Here is a 15,250-nt window from a genome sequence, read left to right on the forward strand (position 1 = left end):
GCAGCCCTTTCTCCACAAAGGCTCCCTTGAGTCTCTCTGGCTCCAGGCCTGACTGTGAGCCCTGGCACTGGACACAGCCCTGTCCCTGGTGACGCCTGTGTGTCCAGGACCCCTGGGGACGTCTCCCAGGAGCCTTCCCCTCTGCCAGGAACACCCCCCCCTTGTCCTCCAGCTTAGGTCAGTTGGGCCAGGAAAGGGGGCTGAGGCACCACATGGGGATGGGGCAGGGAGTGGGCAAGGGGGCTCATGATGTGGGTGGAGCCTTGTGACCACTGCCTGTGGCAAGGTTCCCCGCCATCTCACCGTTCCCGGTCCAGTTCCTCTAGCAGCTGGATGGTGGCCCGGCTCAGCTCCCCAAAGCTGTCCTTGGAGGGCCCAGAGCTGTGCACCGGGCTTCCCTCGGGGGTCCGGGCAGTGGGCTCAGGGACCAGAGCCGGGGGCTGGAACTTGAGGTTGTACAGGCTGGTGATGTCCATCTGCAGGGCTGGATGGGCGCAGAGGGAGAGGCTGACGTCAGCACGCCCCCTGCGCCCCCTCCTCCCAGCTCCCTCAGGAAGCAGACCAGCGTTGGCCCCAACGTGCGGGGGGGGGGGTCCCCAGGCCAGCCCCTCACCTTTCAGCTGCTCCAGCACCTCGGTCTGCCCCGAGGACACCAGCACGCGGGCCTCCTGCTCCAGCTTGCCCTGCAAGTGCTTTAGGACCTCCTGAACATGGAGGCCGGAAAGAGAGCGGTCAGTGGTCCAGCCCCCTGTGAGATGCCCCTGTCCTGCCTGCCCATCCCTGGGCCCAGCGCCCTGGTGTTTGTCCCTGTGACCCGGGTCCACGTCCTCCGCCCAGCCTCCCCTCGCACCTTCATGCCCGACGTTTCTGTCTCCAGCTTGGACAAGTGGCTTGAGTTATCCCGAAGCTCCTGCCTCAGGTGACTGTTCTCGGCCTTCAAGGCCTCCACCTGCCGCACCAGCTGCTCGTAGGGCGCCACGGAGCTCGTCATCTTCAGCTCCTGCAGCGCCTGGGCCCACGGGAGAGAGGGATGATCTGAGGGTCTGGGTAGGGGGCGGCCCTCGACCTAAGTTCCAGCCCTGGGTTGGGTCTCAGGCAGGGGTGGCTGGCGTGGACTGCTGCAGGCGGGATGGTGCTGGCCCAGGGAATCTGGGGGACAGACGGCCTGGCAGTTGGAGTGACGGACATAGGCAGGGACAACGGGAGACAGAGGGACAGAACTGTCGGAGAGGTGTTCAGACAGACAGCTGAACTGACCAACAGACAAGACACAGACAGACACTGGCCATCACTGTGGGGCTTTTAGACACACAGACGGACAGCCAGACAGTTGAAACTGGCAGGGGGACTCACCAGCCCAATGCCACCAGGCTCAGAGACACACAGCCAGAGAGAGAGAGACAAACAGACAGATGGACGGACAGCCAAGACCCTCTCCTGAATGAGCACAGCCGCCCAGAGGCTGGGTGGACAGACTACCAGCTGGCCCAGATGCTGGCCAATAAGAACGCCATGAAGGTTCTAAGAAAGCGATGGACGGGCTGATGGTGGCCCCAGCAGCTGGACAGCCAGCCAGCCAGACACAAACCCACCGTAGTCATCCTGGGGGTCTGCAGCCCGGACACCCCCTCCAGCAGCGGCTGGATCCGGAGTAGCTACCTGCTCGGCCCTGATGCCCCTCCGGTCAGCGCTCTGTCCCTAGAGCCCCCGGAGGCCCCTGCCCCCGCCCCTGGAGCCGCCACTGCCACTTGCTCTTTGTGTGTCTGGCTGCCCTTCTTGCTACAGCCCAGCCTCCTCCCTCTGTCCAGCTAGCCGGTGTCTCCTCCCTGGCTTGGCCATCTTGACCGAGCCGTCCCACCACCGGCCCCCCTTTCCTCTTTGTTCCCTTCCCATCAGCCCTCACCCCCTCCCTCCGCCTTTGTCTGAGATGCACCAATGGCAGCCCATCCCCTCCGCCACCTCCTCCCTGGGAGCCCCCTCCCCCTGCCTGCCTGAGCCCCCTCCCCAAATCAGTCAGCCGCCCCTGCCCATAGGGGGGCACCTGCCCCTTCCCTCTCCCTCCACCACCGGGGCACACCCATTCCTTCACTCGCTCACTCATTCTCCCTCTCCTTCCCCCCAGGAGCCCCCCCACCCACTGTGGGCACAGCTGGGCCTGGAGTAGGGGTAGGGGGGGCTCGGGCCCCAAGGAGGAGTCAGTCCATTCTAACCACTCAGAGGACCTTCTGCGTGCCTGGCCTTGTCATCTGACACCTTGTCACATTCCTGAGCCTTGAGCCTCAAGGATCAGCATTCGACTGTTCCCAGAGAGAGAAACTGGGCCTGGGGGGACGCAGCAGGCATGACTGGGACCCAGACACCGTCCTGGAAGTGGTCACAAGTCCAGGCAGTGCTGGAAGCACACAAGCCCCTCCCCCGCTGCAGGCCTCGGTTTGCACATCTGAGGAATGGGGAGAACTCGGTCTACCAGGCTTATCTTATGGGCCGACTAGAGGGCCAGGTGGGATGGTGGTCATGGAGCAGACAGGACAGTCCCATGGGTGACAGTGTGTCAGGTGGGGGAGGCTGGCGCCTGAGGACCACAGTCCCCTCTCTTACCCTGATACTGATCCTGCCCGAGGCTCAGTCGGGGGTCCCAGCTGGGGATCAGGACCCACTGGCGCTGTGGCAAGATCCCTGGGGTCCGGCTGGGGCCCTGTGTCCTGGCTGAGGCCACCATGCCATGCCCAGCCAGGGGGAAGCACTAGTCCCGTGCATGCCCCTCCCACTCGGCAAACCCAGACCCCTCCTGGGGCCCTCTCCCCAGGCTGCCCCCAAGGGGCTCTTCTGGAATGGCCCAGACCGAGCCTCAGACCTTTCACTCCCCCCACAGGAGTGACCCAGTGGTCACTCCTGCGTCCCCATCAGACTGAACTTGGTAGCAGGGCCACGCATCAGGCTCCCTCCCATTCCAACCTGGGTCCCCAACACCACACTCCCACCAGCCCCTCAAGCTCTACCCAGCTGGCCCCTCCCAGGGCAGCCTCGCCAGCCTCTTCCCGGCCTCCCACGATCCCCTTTTCATGCACAGACAGAGGGAAAGTTGCGAGTTGGATTCCATTTCTCCCCTGCGCCAATGCCTCCACGGCTCCCCAGTGCCCTCAGCATAAGCTGTGAGCCCTCTGCTTACAGCCCGCATCACTGCCACCGGCAGCTCTCTTTCCCCCAGGCCATTTCACATGCAGTTCTCCTGCCCGGAGCACCTCTCCTAACTCCTGCCATCGTCACAGGCCACCTCCTCCCTCCTGTCTGCCCCTCACCCCCAGGCTGCCTCGGGGGACCGCATCCGAGATGTGTGCACCGATAGGAAAGCACCAATAGCTAGGGGTTTTGTCTGAATGACAGTGAGGGGCCGCACGTCCTCTAGTTAAGCTGCCACCCAGAGAGGTGCAGCACCATTCCCCAAGACACACAGTGGCTTGTCCGAAGACTCTGGGAGGTCTGGGTATTGACACCTGTGAGTGGGTGTTTGCATGGGATCAACTGCAGCGACGCAGACGCCCACCTCCCTGGGACACAGTTTCTCCTCTGGCTCCGCCCTGAAGAAACGGAGGCTCCAGCCTGTGTGCTTACAGGCGCGGCAGAGAGAAAAGGACAGAGACTCCGGCAAGGCGGAGGCCGCACCCGCGCTGCCCTCCACCCAGGGAAGGCGCCCGCTTACTTTATCTCACTGGGGTTGGGCTGGCTGCGGTGCCGAGGGCCTGGGGGTTCCTCCCTCCGCGCAGCTACGCCGGCCCCGCCCAAGTTCCCAGTCCTCCGGGGCTGGGGCGGCCGCGGGGCGCGGGCTCCAGGGCTCCGGGGTTTCGGCGGGGCGGACGAGGACTCCGCGTTAGACAAAGCCCAGTCCGGGCCTCGCCAGGCGGCGCCGCCACTCCGGGCGCTGGGCGAGACCACAGCGCGCGGGGGAGGATGCGGGATGCAGGCGCGGCGGCCAATGGCGGCACGGGAAGATGGGCTGGTGCCATGGCAACAGCCAATGGCGGCCCGGGGCTGGGACCGCCGGCGGCTGCGGGGCTTCGGGCCTCCGAGCGGGTTCGGCGGGGTGTGTGTGTGTGTGTGTGTGTGCGTGCGTGTGTGTATGGGTGAATCCCCCTTAGGGAAGGGAGCCTCCCAATGACCATGACCTTGTGTCCTCCACTCCATTCGGGGTGAAATGGCGTTTCAGAACCTGCAGTGGCTGGATCTGCAGAATTTGAGTGTAAGCCATCCAGTTTTGGGTGTTACATCAGAACCTTAGGGTGGAGGGAGGGAAGCTCCAGGGGCGGGGCAGGAAGCCCCTCCCCACGGATACAGCCTGGCCTGGATCCGATGGGTCAGGGCAGGCCAGGGTTGGGGATCTAGCTGGACCACCCCGTCGAGCGTCCTGGCTGACATGGGGGGTGAGCGTGGGGGATGGGCAGGCACGCTGGGACCCTACATCTCTCCCTGTCCCCCTGCCTGGCAGAGTGTCAGCGCCTCCGTGACTCCATGGCCCTTCCTACATTCTCTGAATCTCTGACTCTCTGTGTCTGTCCCCTGTGGGACCCATAATTCACCCTTGCACAAGGGAAGCCAGAGGAGGGAGGGGGCTGGGCTCCCAGGAGTACCCGTCCCCAGCTGTCTCAGATCGTCAGTGGGTCCCCGGAGGCCACTTGAGGGTTTAACACCCAGAGGCCGAATCTGCAGCTGCAGCTCAGGCCGCCTGCTGCCCAAAGGACGAAGGAGACATGACATGGCTTTGGGGCTTGCCTCTGTCTTCTCTTGGCTGGGGTGCCAGGGCAAGTCGTTCACCTGGAGACCCTCAGTTTCTCCCTCTGTAAAATGGGGAGGTGGCTGCAGCCTTTGTAAGGGCTGGTGCAGGGAAGGACAGGACAAGAGGGGCAGCCAAGGACACAAGGACCACGGCTACCATGATGTCTCCTGTTGGACCAGCTGCAGGAGGCCCCTTGTGTCCCACCCTGGGACAAAAACACTGGGGGCGCCGAAAGAACTTGGACCTTGCGTGTTCCAGAGCCTCCGGAGCCAAACACAGCCGCCCCCAGCCTGTGGGACCCAGGAGTGAGTGCAATGGGCAGAAGGGCTCTTTCCAGAGGCTGGGAAGGCTGCACTAGAAGGGGACACCGGTGCTGGGCCTCTTCAGCATGAATCAGAGCTGGGCATGGGATCAAGGAGGGGAAAAGCATTCCAGGCTGAGGGAACAGCACATACAATGCCTGGAGCCAGGAGAGATCAGAGCCCACTCAAGGCATATGGACTTCGGTGGTGGGGCTGGACCAGGGAACTGATGAGGCATTTAGAGAAGGAGGAGTCCTGGGGCTGAGCTGACCACGGGAAAGCAGGGCAGACTGGGCAAAGCTGGAATGGGGGCGGGGAGAGGACAGAGCCCAGGGCCGACTTCAGCTCCACCTTGACCCCCCTGCATGACCTGGGGCATGGCCTCAGTTTCCCATTTTGTTCACTGGGAGGTGGTTAGAGAATCCCTGCCCCAACCCCCATGGGACGAAGTCTCAGCTCCCCCATCCAGTCTTAGATGCCACTGCTCTCCAGGCCCCTCTCAGCCAGAACGTTAGAGCTGGCAGGGGGCTTGGAGGGTCCAATGGCCAGTCTTGTCCTCATTCACAGGGGAAAACTGACGCTCAGGGCAGGGAGCACGTTGCTTGAGTTCATGCGCAAGCCCAGCCAGGCCCTCCCTGGGCGTTCCTCACCACTCTGGGTGGGGCTGGGGTCTGGAAGGTTGAGAGCACATGAAGGCTGAGACCCCAAGGCAAAATGCCCTTGTCCGCAAGCCTCTGGAACATCACGTCCCTGACACCACCCCAAATCCTTGACCCTGTAAATCTTTGAGCCACAGCCAGAATCGGGCATCACTGTAAATTCTAGAAAGACAAGAGCCTTCGGAACCCTCAGAGCCTCCCAGGACCCCAGGCCCAATCTCGGGGTGCCCAGGCCTAGTGGGGGGCCTCTTCCCAGTCTCCCTCCCTGGTATCGTCTGCTCCCTCTACCGCACAGGGCTCGATTCTCCCCATCGCCAGCATAAAACAACGCCCCCCGAGCCTGGCACACAGCCAGGTTCATTCTTGGGCCTTCTGAGCCTGACCCCGGGCATCTCTGCCCCCTTGATTCGCCCCCCCCTTCCCCATTGAGCCTCCGCCGTGTCAGGGGCCGGGGGCGGAACCAGGAGCGTCCCCCGACTCGGAGCTGGATGGGGGTGGGGGACAGGGGAGCAGGAAGGCAGCAGGTGGTCATGAGATCACAGAGACGGGCTCAGGCTGGGTGACTGGGCAGGGCCCTGACAGGTGAGGAGAGAATGCCACTGGAGGTGGGGGAGGGGTGGGGCCGGCTGGTCCAGGCCGCGTCCCCGAATCCCGACCCGGGATGGGTCGCCTGACCACGGTTCTGGGCCTCAGTTTCCCGGGCGTGGAGCGGACGGGCTTGAGGCCCCTTCAGCACCGCGGACAGCTCCCGCCGGCCTCCGGGCTGTGCCCTCTGCGGGCGCCTCCGCCCCGCGCTCAGGCTCCAGCCCAGCTCGAGGCGTGACCTTGGGCTCCCCGCAGCACCCTCCCAGCCTCAGTTTCTCTTAAAGAGGGGATGTTATAGGCCCCGAATTCAGATTTCGGAGGCCAGCAAAGCGCTCGGGCCCGGTGGGATGGATATTACTATGGACATCCGCGTGGGCGAACATCTAAGTCAGCCCTACGCTCTGCGGCCAGAAGGGGAAACTGAGGCCTGGAGAGCTGTAGGGCGTGGCACGGTCCCCCACCCGCCCGCGCACGACGGAGCCTCGGCAGAGCGAGTCCTCGCCGCAGCGCCCCCGCCGCAGCCCTCCCGCCGTAGCCAGTCTTCTGGTCTGCGCAATGAGGAGGGGTCCGGGGGTCTGTCTCGGAGGCAGAAGGCTGGGCCCGGCGTGGCCGCGCCTGCGCAAACCCGGAGTGGGGGGGGTTGTGGCTGCGGCGCGGGGGAGGGGCTGCCAGCCCTGCGAACAACCTGAGGCGGTTTCCCTGGCAACGGTCTCCACAGCGACTGCGCGAGACCCCAGACCCTTGGCGATTCCCTGCGCGTGCCCTTGCGCCTCCCGCTGCCGCGACCACCGTTCCCGCGGTCCTCACCCCATTCCGGGCTGCGGCTCTCCCGCCCCAGCCGCGCCCACGGCCAGACCCCACGCCCCGCGGCCGGGACCCCCGCGCCCTACCTGGTCCCCGAAGAAGGCCGAGTGCAGCAGGCTCAGCAGCCCCAGGAGCCCCATGGAGTCGCGGCCGCCTCAATCAGTCTGCGCCCCGCCCCTCGGCCGCCGGGGGTGGGGGTGGGAGGGACGGGCCGGGAAGCCTGCGCCTGCGCGGAGCAAGGGACTGAGAGGGGGTCACACGGCGGGGCAGGCGGGGACTCTAACGCGAAGGGGGCGAAAGAGGGGGGAACTGGGGGGCCCTCCCGGGCGGGGGAAGAGAGTCTCGAGGGACTGAGGACTTGGGAGGGGCGGCGTGAGGAGATACCGAGTGAGGGAGATGGGGGCGGGGACCAGCGTGAGCGGAGAAGGAAGGGGGAGGGGCGGGGGTCCAACGGGGTTGGGGAGCCCTAGAGAGGCGCGGGAGGGGTCCCTGGGGGCGGGGGAAGAGCAGGGAGGGGCTCTCACTGGAGCTGGAGAGGCGGTCCGGTGTTGGGAAGTGGGCCCGGGGTAGGAGGGGTCCCCTGGAGGACGGAGATCTCGAAGGGACGTAGGGGGGCGCCGCCCTTCGGCCTCAGTCGGCTACCCGCTTGGACAGTGTCCCTGCAGTGGCCGGGGCCGCGCGTTCCGTTCATTAGTCATTCAGCAAACGTTGACTGCGCGCCTGCTGCTTGCCGGGCTCTGAACTGGGCGCTGGGCACGCGGGGGACTGGTGGGCGACACCACACGTAAACCAACTTTCAGTCATTTACCAAACACTTATTAAACACCTACTGCGTGCTGGGCCCTACGCAGTGAACAAAATAGTCAAAACCCCTGCCCGTGGGAAGCTGACACTGGGGGGAGAGGGACCGATAGTCAACAGGAGAACATGTTGGCTAGAAGTGGGCGCTGAGGAGGAAACAGCAGGGGAGGTGGGGGGCGTGGGGGGCTACTAGGAAGGGCACTTGAGTGGAGACCTGAGGGGTGACCCAAGAGAGAAGAGCATCCCGGCAGAATCAACCGCTAGCGCAAAGGGAGGGGCAGGAGGTGAGGACGAGGAGGGGACTGGGCGGGTCAGGCCGTGCAGCGCCGGGGTGGGGGGACGAGGGAGCCAGCCCCCAGAGCGGCGGGCGGAGCAGGGACGCGCCCCGCTCGCTGCTCACACGCGCCCTCTGGCGGCTTCGGGGAGAACAGGCCGTGGGAGGTGCCGGGAGACGAGGCGGGGTCCGGGGCGACTGAGGGCGTCCGGGAGGGGTGGGGTGGGGGAGATGGGGAGGATGGTGTGGGGTGGGGAGGGATGGGAGAGGGGGGGATGGAAAGGGACGGTGGGGGTAGCGGAGGGGGCGTTATCACGAGCTCTGCTAAGTCCTGGGGAGTAGAGAACAAGCGGCGAGGGAAAGGGGCGCTACTGTGGCTGGGATGGTGAGGGCCGGCCTCCGCAAGCAGGTGCCGGGAATCAGCGGGAAGGGCGTCCGGCGGAGAGCGGAGCCCGTGGGAAGGCTGGGAGGTGGGAACTGGTTGGGAGAGGCCGAGGAACAGCGGGGGGCGGGGCTTCCTGGGCCAAGGCAGACCCTGGGCGTTCTTCTGGAGCCTGGGGAGATCCCAGGAGGATGACACGCATTAAATTGACGTCCAGGTGGGAGATGGTGGAGGGCTGGCCAGGGTGGTAGCAGTGGGGCTGTGGGAAGCGGCAGACCCAAGTTAGGTTCTGAAGCTAGCTGACCGACGGGGGCGGGAGAGGGGTGTAGAGCCCCGAGCCCCAGCGAGGGAGTTGCCTCTGAGATGGTGGAGATGGCGCGCAGGCTTCAGGGGCCCAGGACAGATTCAGGAGGGACGGGACAAAGAAGCAGGAACGTAGCGCGGCCTGAAGGCGGAGCCCGGGCCGCCACCAGACAGAAGGGCTGGGCGGGGACGTCCGGGTCTACAAGGACTCCTGCCTCGCCCCCTGTACCGCCCCGATAGTACTCCAAGATTCAGGCGCCACCTGGCGGCTACAGTGCGCGCCGCAGTCTGGATAAGACAAGGTGTTCGATACAATACTAATATGCAGTCTACTAATCTTACGTAACTATTATACAAACTGCAGAAAATTAAAGTGATGATCATTGCCACTCCTGCCCTAAGCCCACCCAGATGACCTGTGGTGGCCAGGCTGGAAGCTTCCTGTGAACGCTCAAAAGGTGACCCTGGTTACGGGGGGGCCTGATGAGGGGTTACACCAATGCTGCCGTCCCAGGGAGGGTCCTGCTCATTTGTACAAAACAAGAAACTCTGTGCTAAAGGTTCAGTCAGTAACTTTGACTCCGCAGGCCAGGAAAGCACCGGAATGAATATGAATGGGTATGTCTGTGGGCCAATAACACTTTATTTACAAACAGATGGCAATGTTTGCAGCACCCATCCCCACTTCCACCAGCACCGCTCCACTCCGCAAGATGGAGGGGCTCACACCCCTGGCACATGCATTTTGCTCCTGCAGGAGGGCCTAGCAGCTCCAAAGTTACACACGTTTGTACAGCTTTTCGTGCTCAGGGTCAAAAACCACCTCCCTGCGAAGGGTCGGATTTGCCCAGGGCATTCCTCTTTACTCTTCCAATCCAATGTAAAAAACGTGTTTACTTCAGCAATTGCTTTATCTTTCCTTTTTAAAATATTTATTGATTTACTTATGGCTGTGTTGGTCTTTGTTGCTGCACGCGGGCTTTCTCTAGTTGCGGCACATGGGCTTCTCGTTGCAGTGGTTTCTCTTGTTGCAGAGCACAGGCTCTAGGACTCCCGGACTTCAGTAGTTGTGGCACACAGGCTTCAGTAGTTGTGGCTCATGGGCTCTAGAGCACAGGCTCAGTAGCTGTGGCACATGGACAGCATGTGGGATCCTCCTGGACCAGGGCTTGGACCCGTGTCCCCTGCACTGGCAGGCAGGTTCTTAACCACTGCGCCCCCAGGGAAGCCCTTTGTTGTTTTGGCTGCACTGGGTTTTTGTTACTGCGCACAGGCTTTCTCCAGTTGTGGCGAGCAGGGGCTACTCTTCGTTGCAGTGCACGGGCTTCTCATTGTGGTGGCTTCTCTCGTTGTGGAGCACGGGCTCTAGGCGCGCGGGCTCAGTAGTTGTGGCGCAGGGCTTAGTTGCTCCGCGTTATGTGGGATCTTTCCCCACCAGGGCTGTAACCAGTGTCCCCTGCGTTGGCAGGCGGATTTTTAACCACTACGCCACCAGGTAAAGCCCAACTGCTCTTTTAAATTATGGAATTTCCAAAAAGACAACTGAGGCTACAGTGGAGGGAGGCTACCTACTTCCTTTCCAGTTGTGGGGCCGGGCAGGCAGGTCCTGTTCTGACTGAAGTGAATCTGGTCCATGTTGCCCAGAGACCTTCCACGGCAGCCCTCACAAAGGCCTTTAAACTCACTGCGAGGCAGACAGCTAATCTCACCCGACACCCAAGCCTCACGTGATGTATTCAAGTTTCTAGCTGGTTCTTCTGAAGCCCGATCAGGTTCAGGGGGCCATCCACAAGTGTGTCAGTGTTCTATCCATTGAATGGGCTGCCAGCCCCTCACTTCTCACCTTTGCCATCACCCAGGTGTCCTATCTAGTGAGCTAGACCCACGGGCTGCCTTCCCCACTCACCCTTCCCTTCTGCCAGGTGTAGGTCAGGCCCACCTGTCCTTTCTCAGCCCACGGAAGCTCATGGTTTCTGCAGGGCTCTGGCTCCTGGCATGTGCGCGTGTTAGGAACTAGAGGTCCAGCAGCATTTTGACGTCTGTCTGTTTATACATCAAGCCTGTTCCTAACGGGTTGCTCTCTTCTCCTTAAGGGTTTAAAGGAGCCCTCCATGAATCAGGGACATGAGACAGACTGCAGAGAATCTAGTCTCAGCACTTGGGTCCTTCTGCCAAACTGGGCCAACCCGAGTGCTTAATCCTGTCACGCAATCTGTCTCCTGCCTTCTCCACTCGAGGTTACACACGATGAGCTGTGCTTTCCGTTCAATTTAACTCCAGACCAAGACATAACAGTACAAGCAAATTACGTTAAAACTGAAATTCCGGAAAAGGAGCCCAGAGCAGCAGTCACAGGGGGAGAAGCTCCTTTCAACCATCTCCTCCCCGCCTCCATGGCTGGACTGTGGCCGCCCCTCACATTCTAAACTGAGGTGCAGACTTGGGTGCTTAAAGACCACCTGCAGGACACCTCCCTGCTCCCCACCTTGGCTGATGGCAACTCCAGCCTTCCAGTAGCTCAGGCCAGAACCTGGGAGTCCCATTCACTTTCTTCCACATCCCATCAGCAAGCCGTAGGGACCCCTTAGGGCCTCACTGCTGCTTGGACAGTCACAGTGCCTGTCCATCCACTGGGGCACCTGCCATCTTTCCCATCGTGAAGGAAACAAGATCTGATCAGGAAGACTTAGGGAACACGGTGGAGACCCCACCCACAGGACACCCCAGGAAGGCGCGATCCAAGGCTCAGGGCCCCGGGGTTACTGTGGTTTTCAGAAGCTGATCGGGAGCACAGGGAGAACCAAGAGGAGGCACCGATGCAGGCAGCGCAGGCCCCTGGACATCCCGGGACTTAGCACAGAGCCCAACCCACCCGTTCCCTAGCCTCAGCCTACCCGAGGGGCTGTGTCTACAGCAGGAAACCCAGGGCCACACGCTGTCCAACAATGGCCCGTGACCCACCTGAGCCTCCAGGTTTTGTGACCAGGCCCAGCCCCCTTCCCTGGGGGGTGGACCGGAAGCACCACACGTGGGAAGGACTGGTCGCACTCGGGACTAGACAAGTCTCTACCTTTATTGGCCAGCAGGCTACTTAAGGGGGATGAAGCGGGAGGAGTGGGTGGCCCCAATGCCGGGCCGGCCGTGCTTCACAGGCTTGTAGGTGATGGAGAACTCGCCTAGGTAGTGGCCGATCATCTCAGGCTGAGGAGGAAGGGAGCAGGGTGGTCAGGAGGGCGTGGGTGGCCACGCCCCGCCCACCCCGGCCCAGCACAGCCCACACGCACCTTGATTTCCACCTGGTTGAAAGTCTTGCCATTGTAGACGCCCACCATGCTGCCCACCATCTCGGGCAGGATGATCATGTCGCGCAGGTGCGTCTTCACCACCTCCGGCTTCTCCATGGGCGGCGCCTCCTTCTTGGCCTTGCGCAGCCGCTTCAGCAGCGAGTGCTGCTTCCTCCGGAGGCCGCGGTTCAGCCGCCGCCGCTGCCGCGCGCTGTACAGCTGCATCAGCTGCTCACTGCAGGCACAGCGCACAGAGCGGGAGGCCTGAGACCCGGCTCACCCCCACCGCCCGCCCACTGACACTCCCGCTTCCCGTAGGGCCCCCAAAGCAACACTCGCAGCCCGGCCAGGGCCCACGGCACCCGCGCCGAATGTTCGGGATAAAGCCCTCCGGTTCAAGAATCGCCCCCCCCGCCCCCCGCTGTCTACAAACGAGGAAGCCGAGCCAGGAAAAGAGGTAGGTCAGGTGAGGCGGCGGAGCCGCCGAACTTCACGGGCAAACTGCTCTGCCCCGAAGGCCTCAAGAACCCAGGAGCGGGGCCACCCTGAGAAACCCACAGCCAACGAGGACCCTGTGCTGTGCCCCCAGGAAGCCGGCCCCCTCCGAGCCAGACCCGCGTACACCTCCAGGAAAAAAGGCGTCCCTGGCTGTCCGCAAGCCTCTCTCCCCATCTGGGGGCCAGGTCGTCGCACCCACCCTGCCTAAAAGCTTCCAGCTCCTCCAGTCAAACCTTAGACCAGGGATCGGCAAACTCCCGCCCACGTACCAAATCCCAGCCTGCAGCTGCCCGACCTCAAGAGGCTCGCGAGCTAGGACAGCGTTTACATTTCCGAGTGGACGAAAACACGTCCAAAGAGGACGCGTAGAAATCCTTTTAAATTCGATCCTCAACGTCTCCACGTGGAGTTTTATCCGCACGCAGCCCCGCCCTCTCCTTTACACACGGTCTACGGCCGCGGCCGCAGGTCAGGCTGCAGCCCCCAGCCCTCGGACACCCCCGCCGCCGCCATCCCCCTCCCCTGCCCGGCCGCCACTTACTAGGACATGTCCAGCAGCTGGTCGAGGTCCACGCCGCGGTAGGTGAACTTGCGGAAGGTCCGCTTCTTCTTCTGCTCCACTTCCGCCTGCGCGGGCCGGGATACTGGTGAGCGGGACCCCGAGACCCATCTCCCAGCCTGCGGCGGCATAACCGGGCCCGCGGCTCCCGCCGAGAAACGTGCGGCCCTCCCGGGCACGGAAGCCCACGGGGACGCACCACCTCGGGCCCGTCCTGGGGCGGCCCGGGGCTACGGGGGCTCGGCTGGGACAAGCGGGCCGACACAGGCCTTCCCTGCCCCGGGTCGTCCCGACACCCAGCAGGCCCGCCCCGCGCCCCCATGTCCGGAGGCGGTTCCAGAGGCCTGCAGGAGGCTGCCGCAGCCGCGCGGCCTGACCCCGGCCTCCACTGCGCGACCAGAGCTCGGATGGCGCCGGATGGGCCCGGAACAGACACACTAACCGTTACACTCACCATCTGGTCGGCTCTTCAGAAAGGATCGTCCTTTCTACGCCTGCGCAGTTATCTCGCGGCCTCTCACTTGCCCCGCCCCCGGGCTGCGCGCGCGCGCGCTTCCGCTTTCCCAACGGAGGACGCGCGCCCTCTGCTGTCCGGAGGCCAGAGCGCTGGCTGCGAGGAATAAAGGAGCCTCTGCCAACCTTGGGTGCTCGGACCCCTCAGGCTGGAGCCGGCCGCCTAGTATTTGGGAGCCCCTTCCTCAACTGGGGGACGTGAGACGCGTCGCCGCCCGTCTTGGAAACTCATATTCGTGCTCCTTAATCTCCATAATGAAATCCACGTAAAAAAGTGTTTATGGAGTGCCTGTTTGCAGTAAGCGCGCTGTCTCGGTTCGGGACTGGCCCTCCCCTAGGGAGCTCGCGTCCCAGTGGGCGAGACAGACCCGTAAGAAACAAGGTCATACAGATATCTGATCCAAAAGGAAACTCGGGGGGTTGGGACACTGGCTTTGCACAGATGGTCAGAAACGGCTTCCCTGATAGGGACCAGCCAGCCTTTAACAGACGAACTCATACCGATATAAAGTAACAACTGCAATATTGCAGTGCTGGGTTTGCAACACATAACATGTGATATGTCTAACAAGAAGAGCAAGGACGGGCCGAGGGATGAGAGCTATATAGGAGTACGCTTTCAATAGTCACTGGAACAAGTGTCCATCTGAAGGCAATTCTGGTACATTAAGATGTATGTGGTACCATGTGGCCCAGCAGTCCCACTCCTGCGTGCATACCCCAAAGAACTGAAAGCAGGGACTCCAACAGATTTGCACACCCATGTTCACAGCAGCATGATTCACAGTAGCCAAAAGGTGGAAACAACCCAAGTGTCCATCCATGAATGAGGGATAAACACAATGAGGTCCACCCACACAGTGAAATATAATTGAGCCTTAAAAAGGAAGGAAATTTTGACACATGCTACAATGTGGATGGAACTTGAGGACATCAGTGAGAGAATCCAGACATAGAAGGACAAAATACTGTATAATCCCACCCATGTGAGGTCCCCAGAGGACCCAAATCCATAGAGGCAGGAAGTAGATGGTGGGGGTCAGGGGCTAGGAGAGGAGGATGGGGAGTTAAGAGTTTCAGTTTGGGAAGAGAAAGTTCTGGAGATGGATGCGGGGGCAGGGGGGTGGGGATGGTTGCACAACAATGTGCATGTACTTAATGCCACTGAGCTGTGCACTTAAAAAGTAGTTTAAAATGGCCAATCTTGTATTTTTTTAATTTTTTTTTTTTGGCTGCGTGGCATGTGGATCTTAGTTCCCTGACCAGGGATGAAACCTGTGCCCCCTGCAGTGAAAGTGTGGAGTCTTAGCCACTGGACCACCAGGGCAGTCCCCTACCAATCTTATATTTTGTCACAGTAAAAAGCAACCCAACAGATGTGTGTGGTAAACTATAGAACAACCCCTAAAAAACTCAAAAAGCACGATGAAAAAAATTAAAAGAATTAATTTTCTAGCTACACTAGAAAATAGTCACTGAATGCAAAAGAAAGCCGTAACAGAGGCATACAAGAAC

The 15,250-nt window shown here is 61.8% G+C and overlaps 2 protein-coding genes across 2 annotated transcripts in view; both read right to left on the reverse strand.

The window, feature by feature from the left end:
• Positions 1 to 7,286, reverse strand: part of APC2 (APC regulator of WNT signaling pathway 2) — a 27,921-nt gene extending 20,635 nt beyond the window's left edge. Inside the window, exons 1-4 of the mRNA XM_060145773.1 lie at positions 7,208 to 7,286; positions 851 to 1,009; positions 614 to 704; positions 304 to 484 (exon numbers count right to left, since the gene is read on the reverse strand). Of these exons, the coding sequence (XP_060001756.1) occupies positions 304 to 484; positions 614 to 704; positions 851 to 1,009; positions 7,208 to 7,261 (485 nt within the window). The 5' untranslated portion in view covers positions 7,262 to 7,286. The remainder of the gene's footprint in view (positions 1 to 303; positions 485 to 613; positions 705 to 850; positions 1,010 to 7,207) is intronic.
• Positions 7,287 to 11,936: 4,650 nt separating this feature from the next.
• Positions 11,937 to 13,743, reverse strand: RPS15 (ribosomal protein S15). Its single transcript, XM_060145781.1, has 4 exons — positions 13,677 to 13,743; positions 13,205 to 13,290; positions 12,166 to 12,400; positions 11,937 to 12,082 (listed from the first exon to the last, which is right to left on the reverse strand). Exons 1-4 carry the CDS (start codon positions 13,677 to 13,679, stop codon positions 11,969 to 11,971), a joined length of 438 nt encoding a protein of 145 aa, XP_060001764.1. The 5' UTR covers positions 13,680 to 13,743; the 3' UTR covers positions 11,937 to 11,968.
• Positions 13,744 to 15,250: the final 1,507 nt, after the last annotated feature.

The sequence above is a fragment of the Lagenorhynchus albirostris genome, chromosome 3, assembly GCF_949774975.1.
Source record: "Lagenorhynchus albirostris chromosome 3, mLagAlb1.1, whole genome shotgun sequence".
In the NCBI taxonomy this organism is placed as follows: Eukaryota; Metazoa; Chordata; class Mammalia; order Artiodactyla; family Delphinidae; genus Lagenorhynchus; species Lagenorhynchus albirostris.

Excerpts from the sequence above, each read along its gene's own strand:
- RPS15 (XM_060145781.1), bottom strand. Across the intron at positions 12,401-13,204 it reads CAGCTGCTGGACATGTCCTA|TGAGCAGCTGATGCAGCTGT; the intron begins GTAAGTGGCGGC and ends CTGTGCCTGCAG. Across the intron at positions 12,083-12,165 it reads TCAACCAGGTGGAAATCAAG|CCTGAGATGATCGGCCACTA; the intron begins GTGCGTGTGGGC and ends CTTCCTCCTCAG.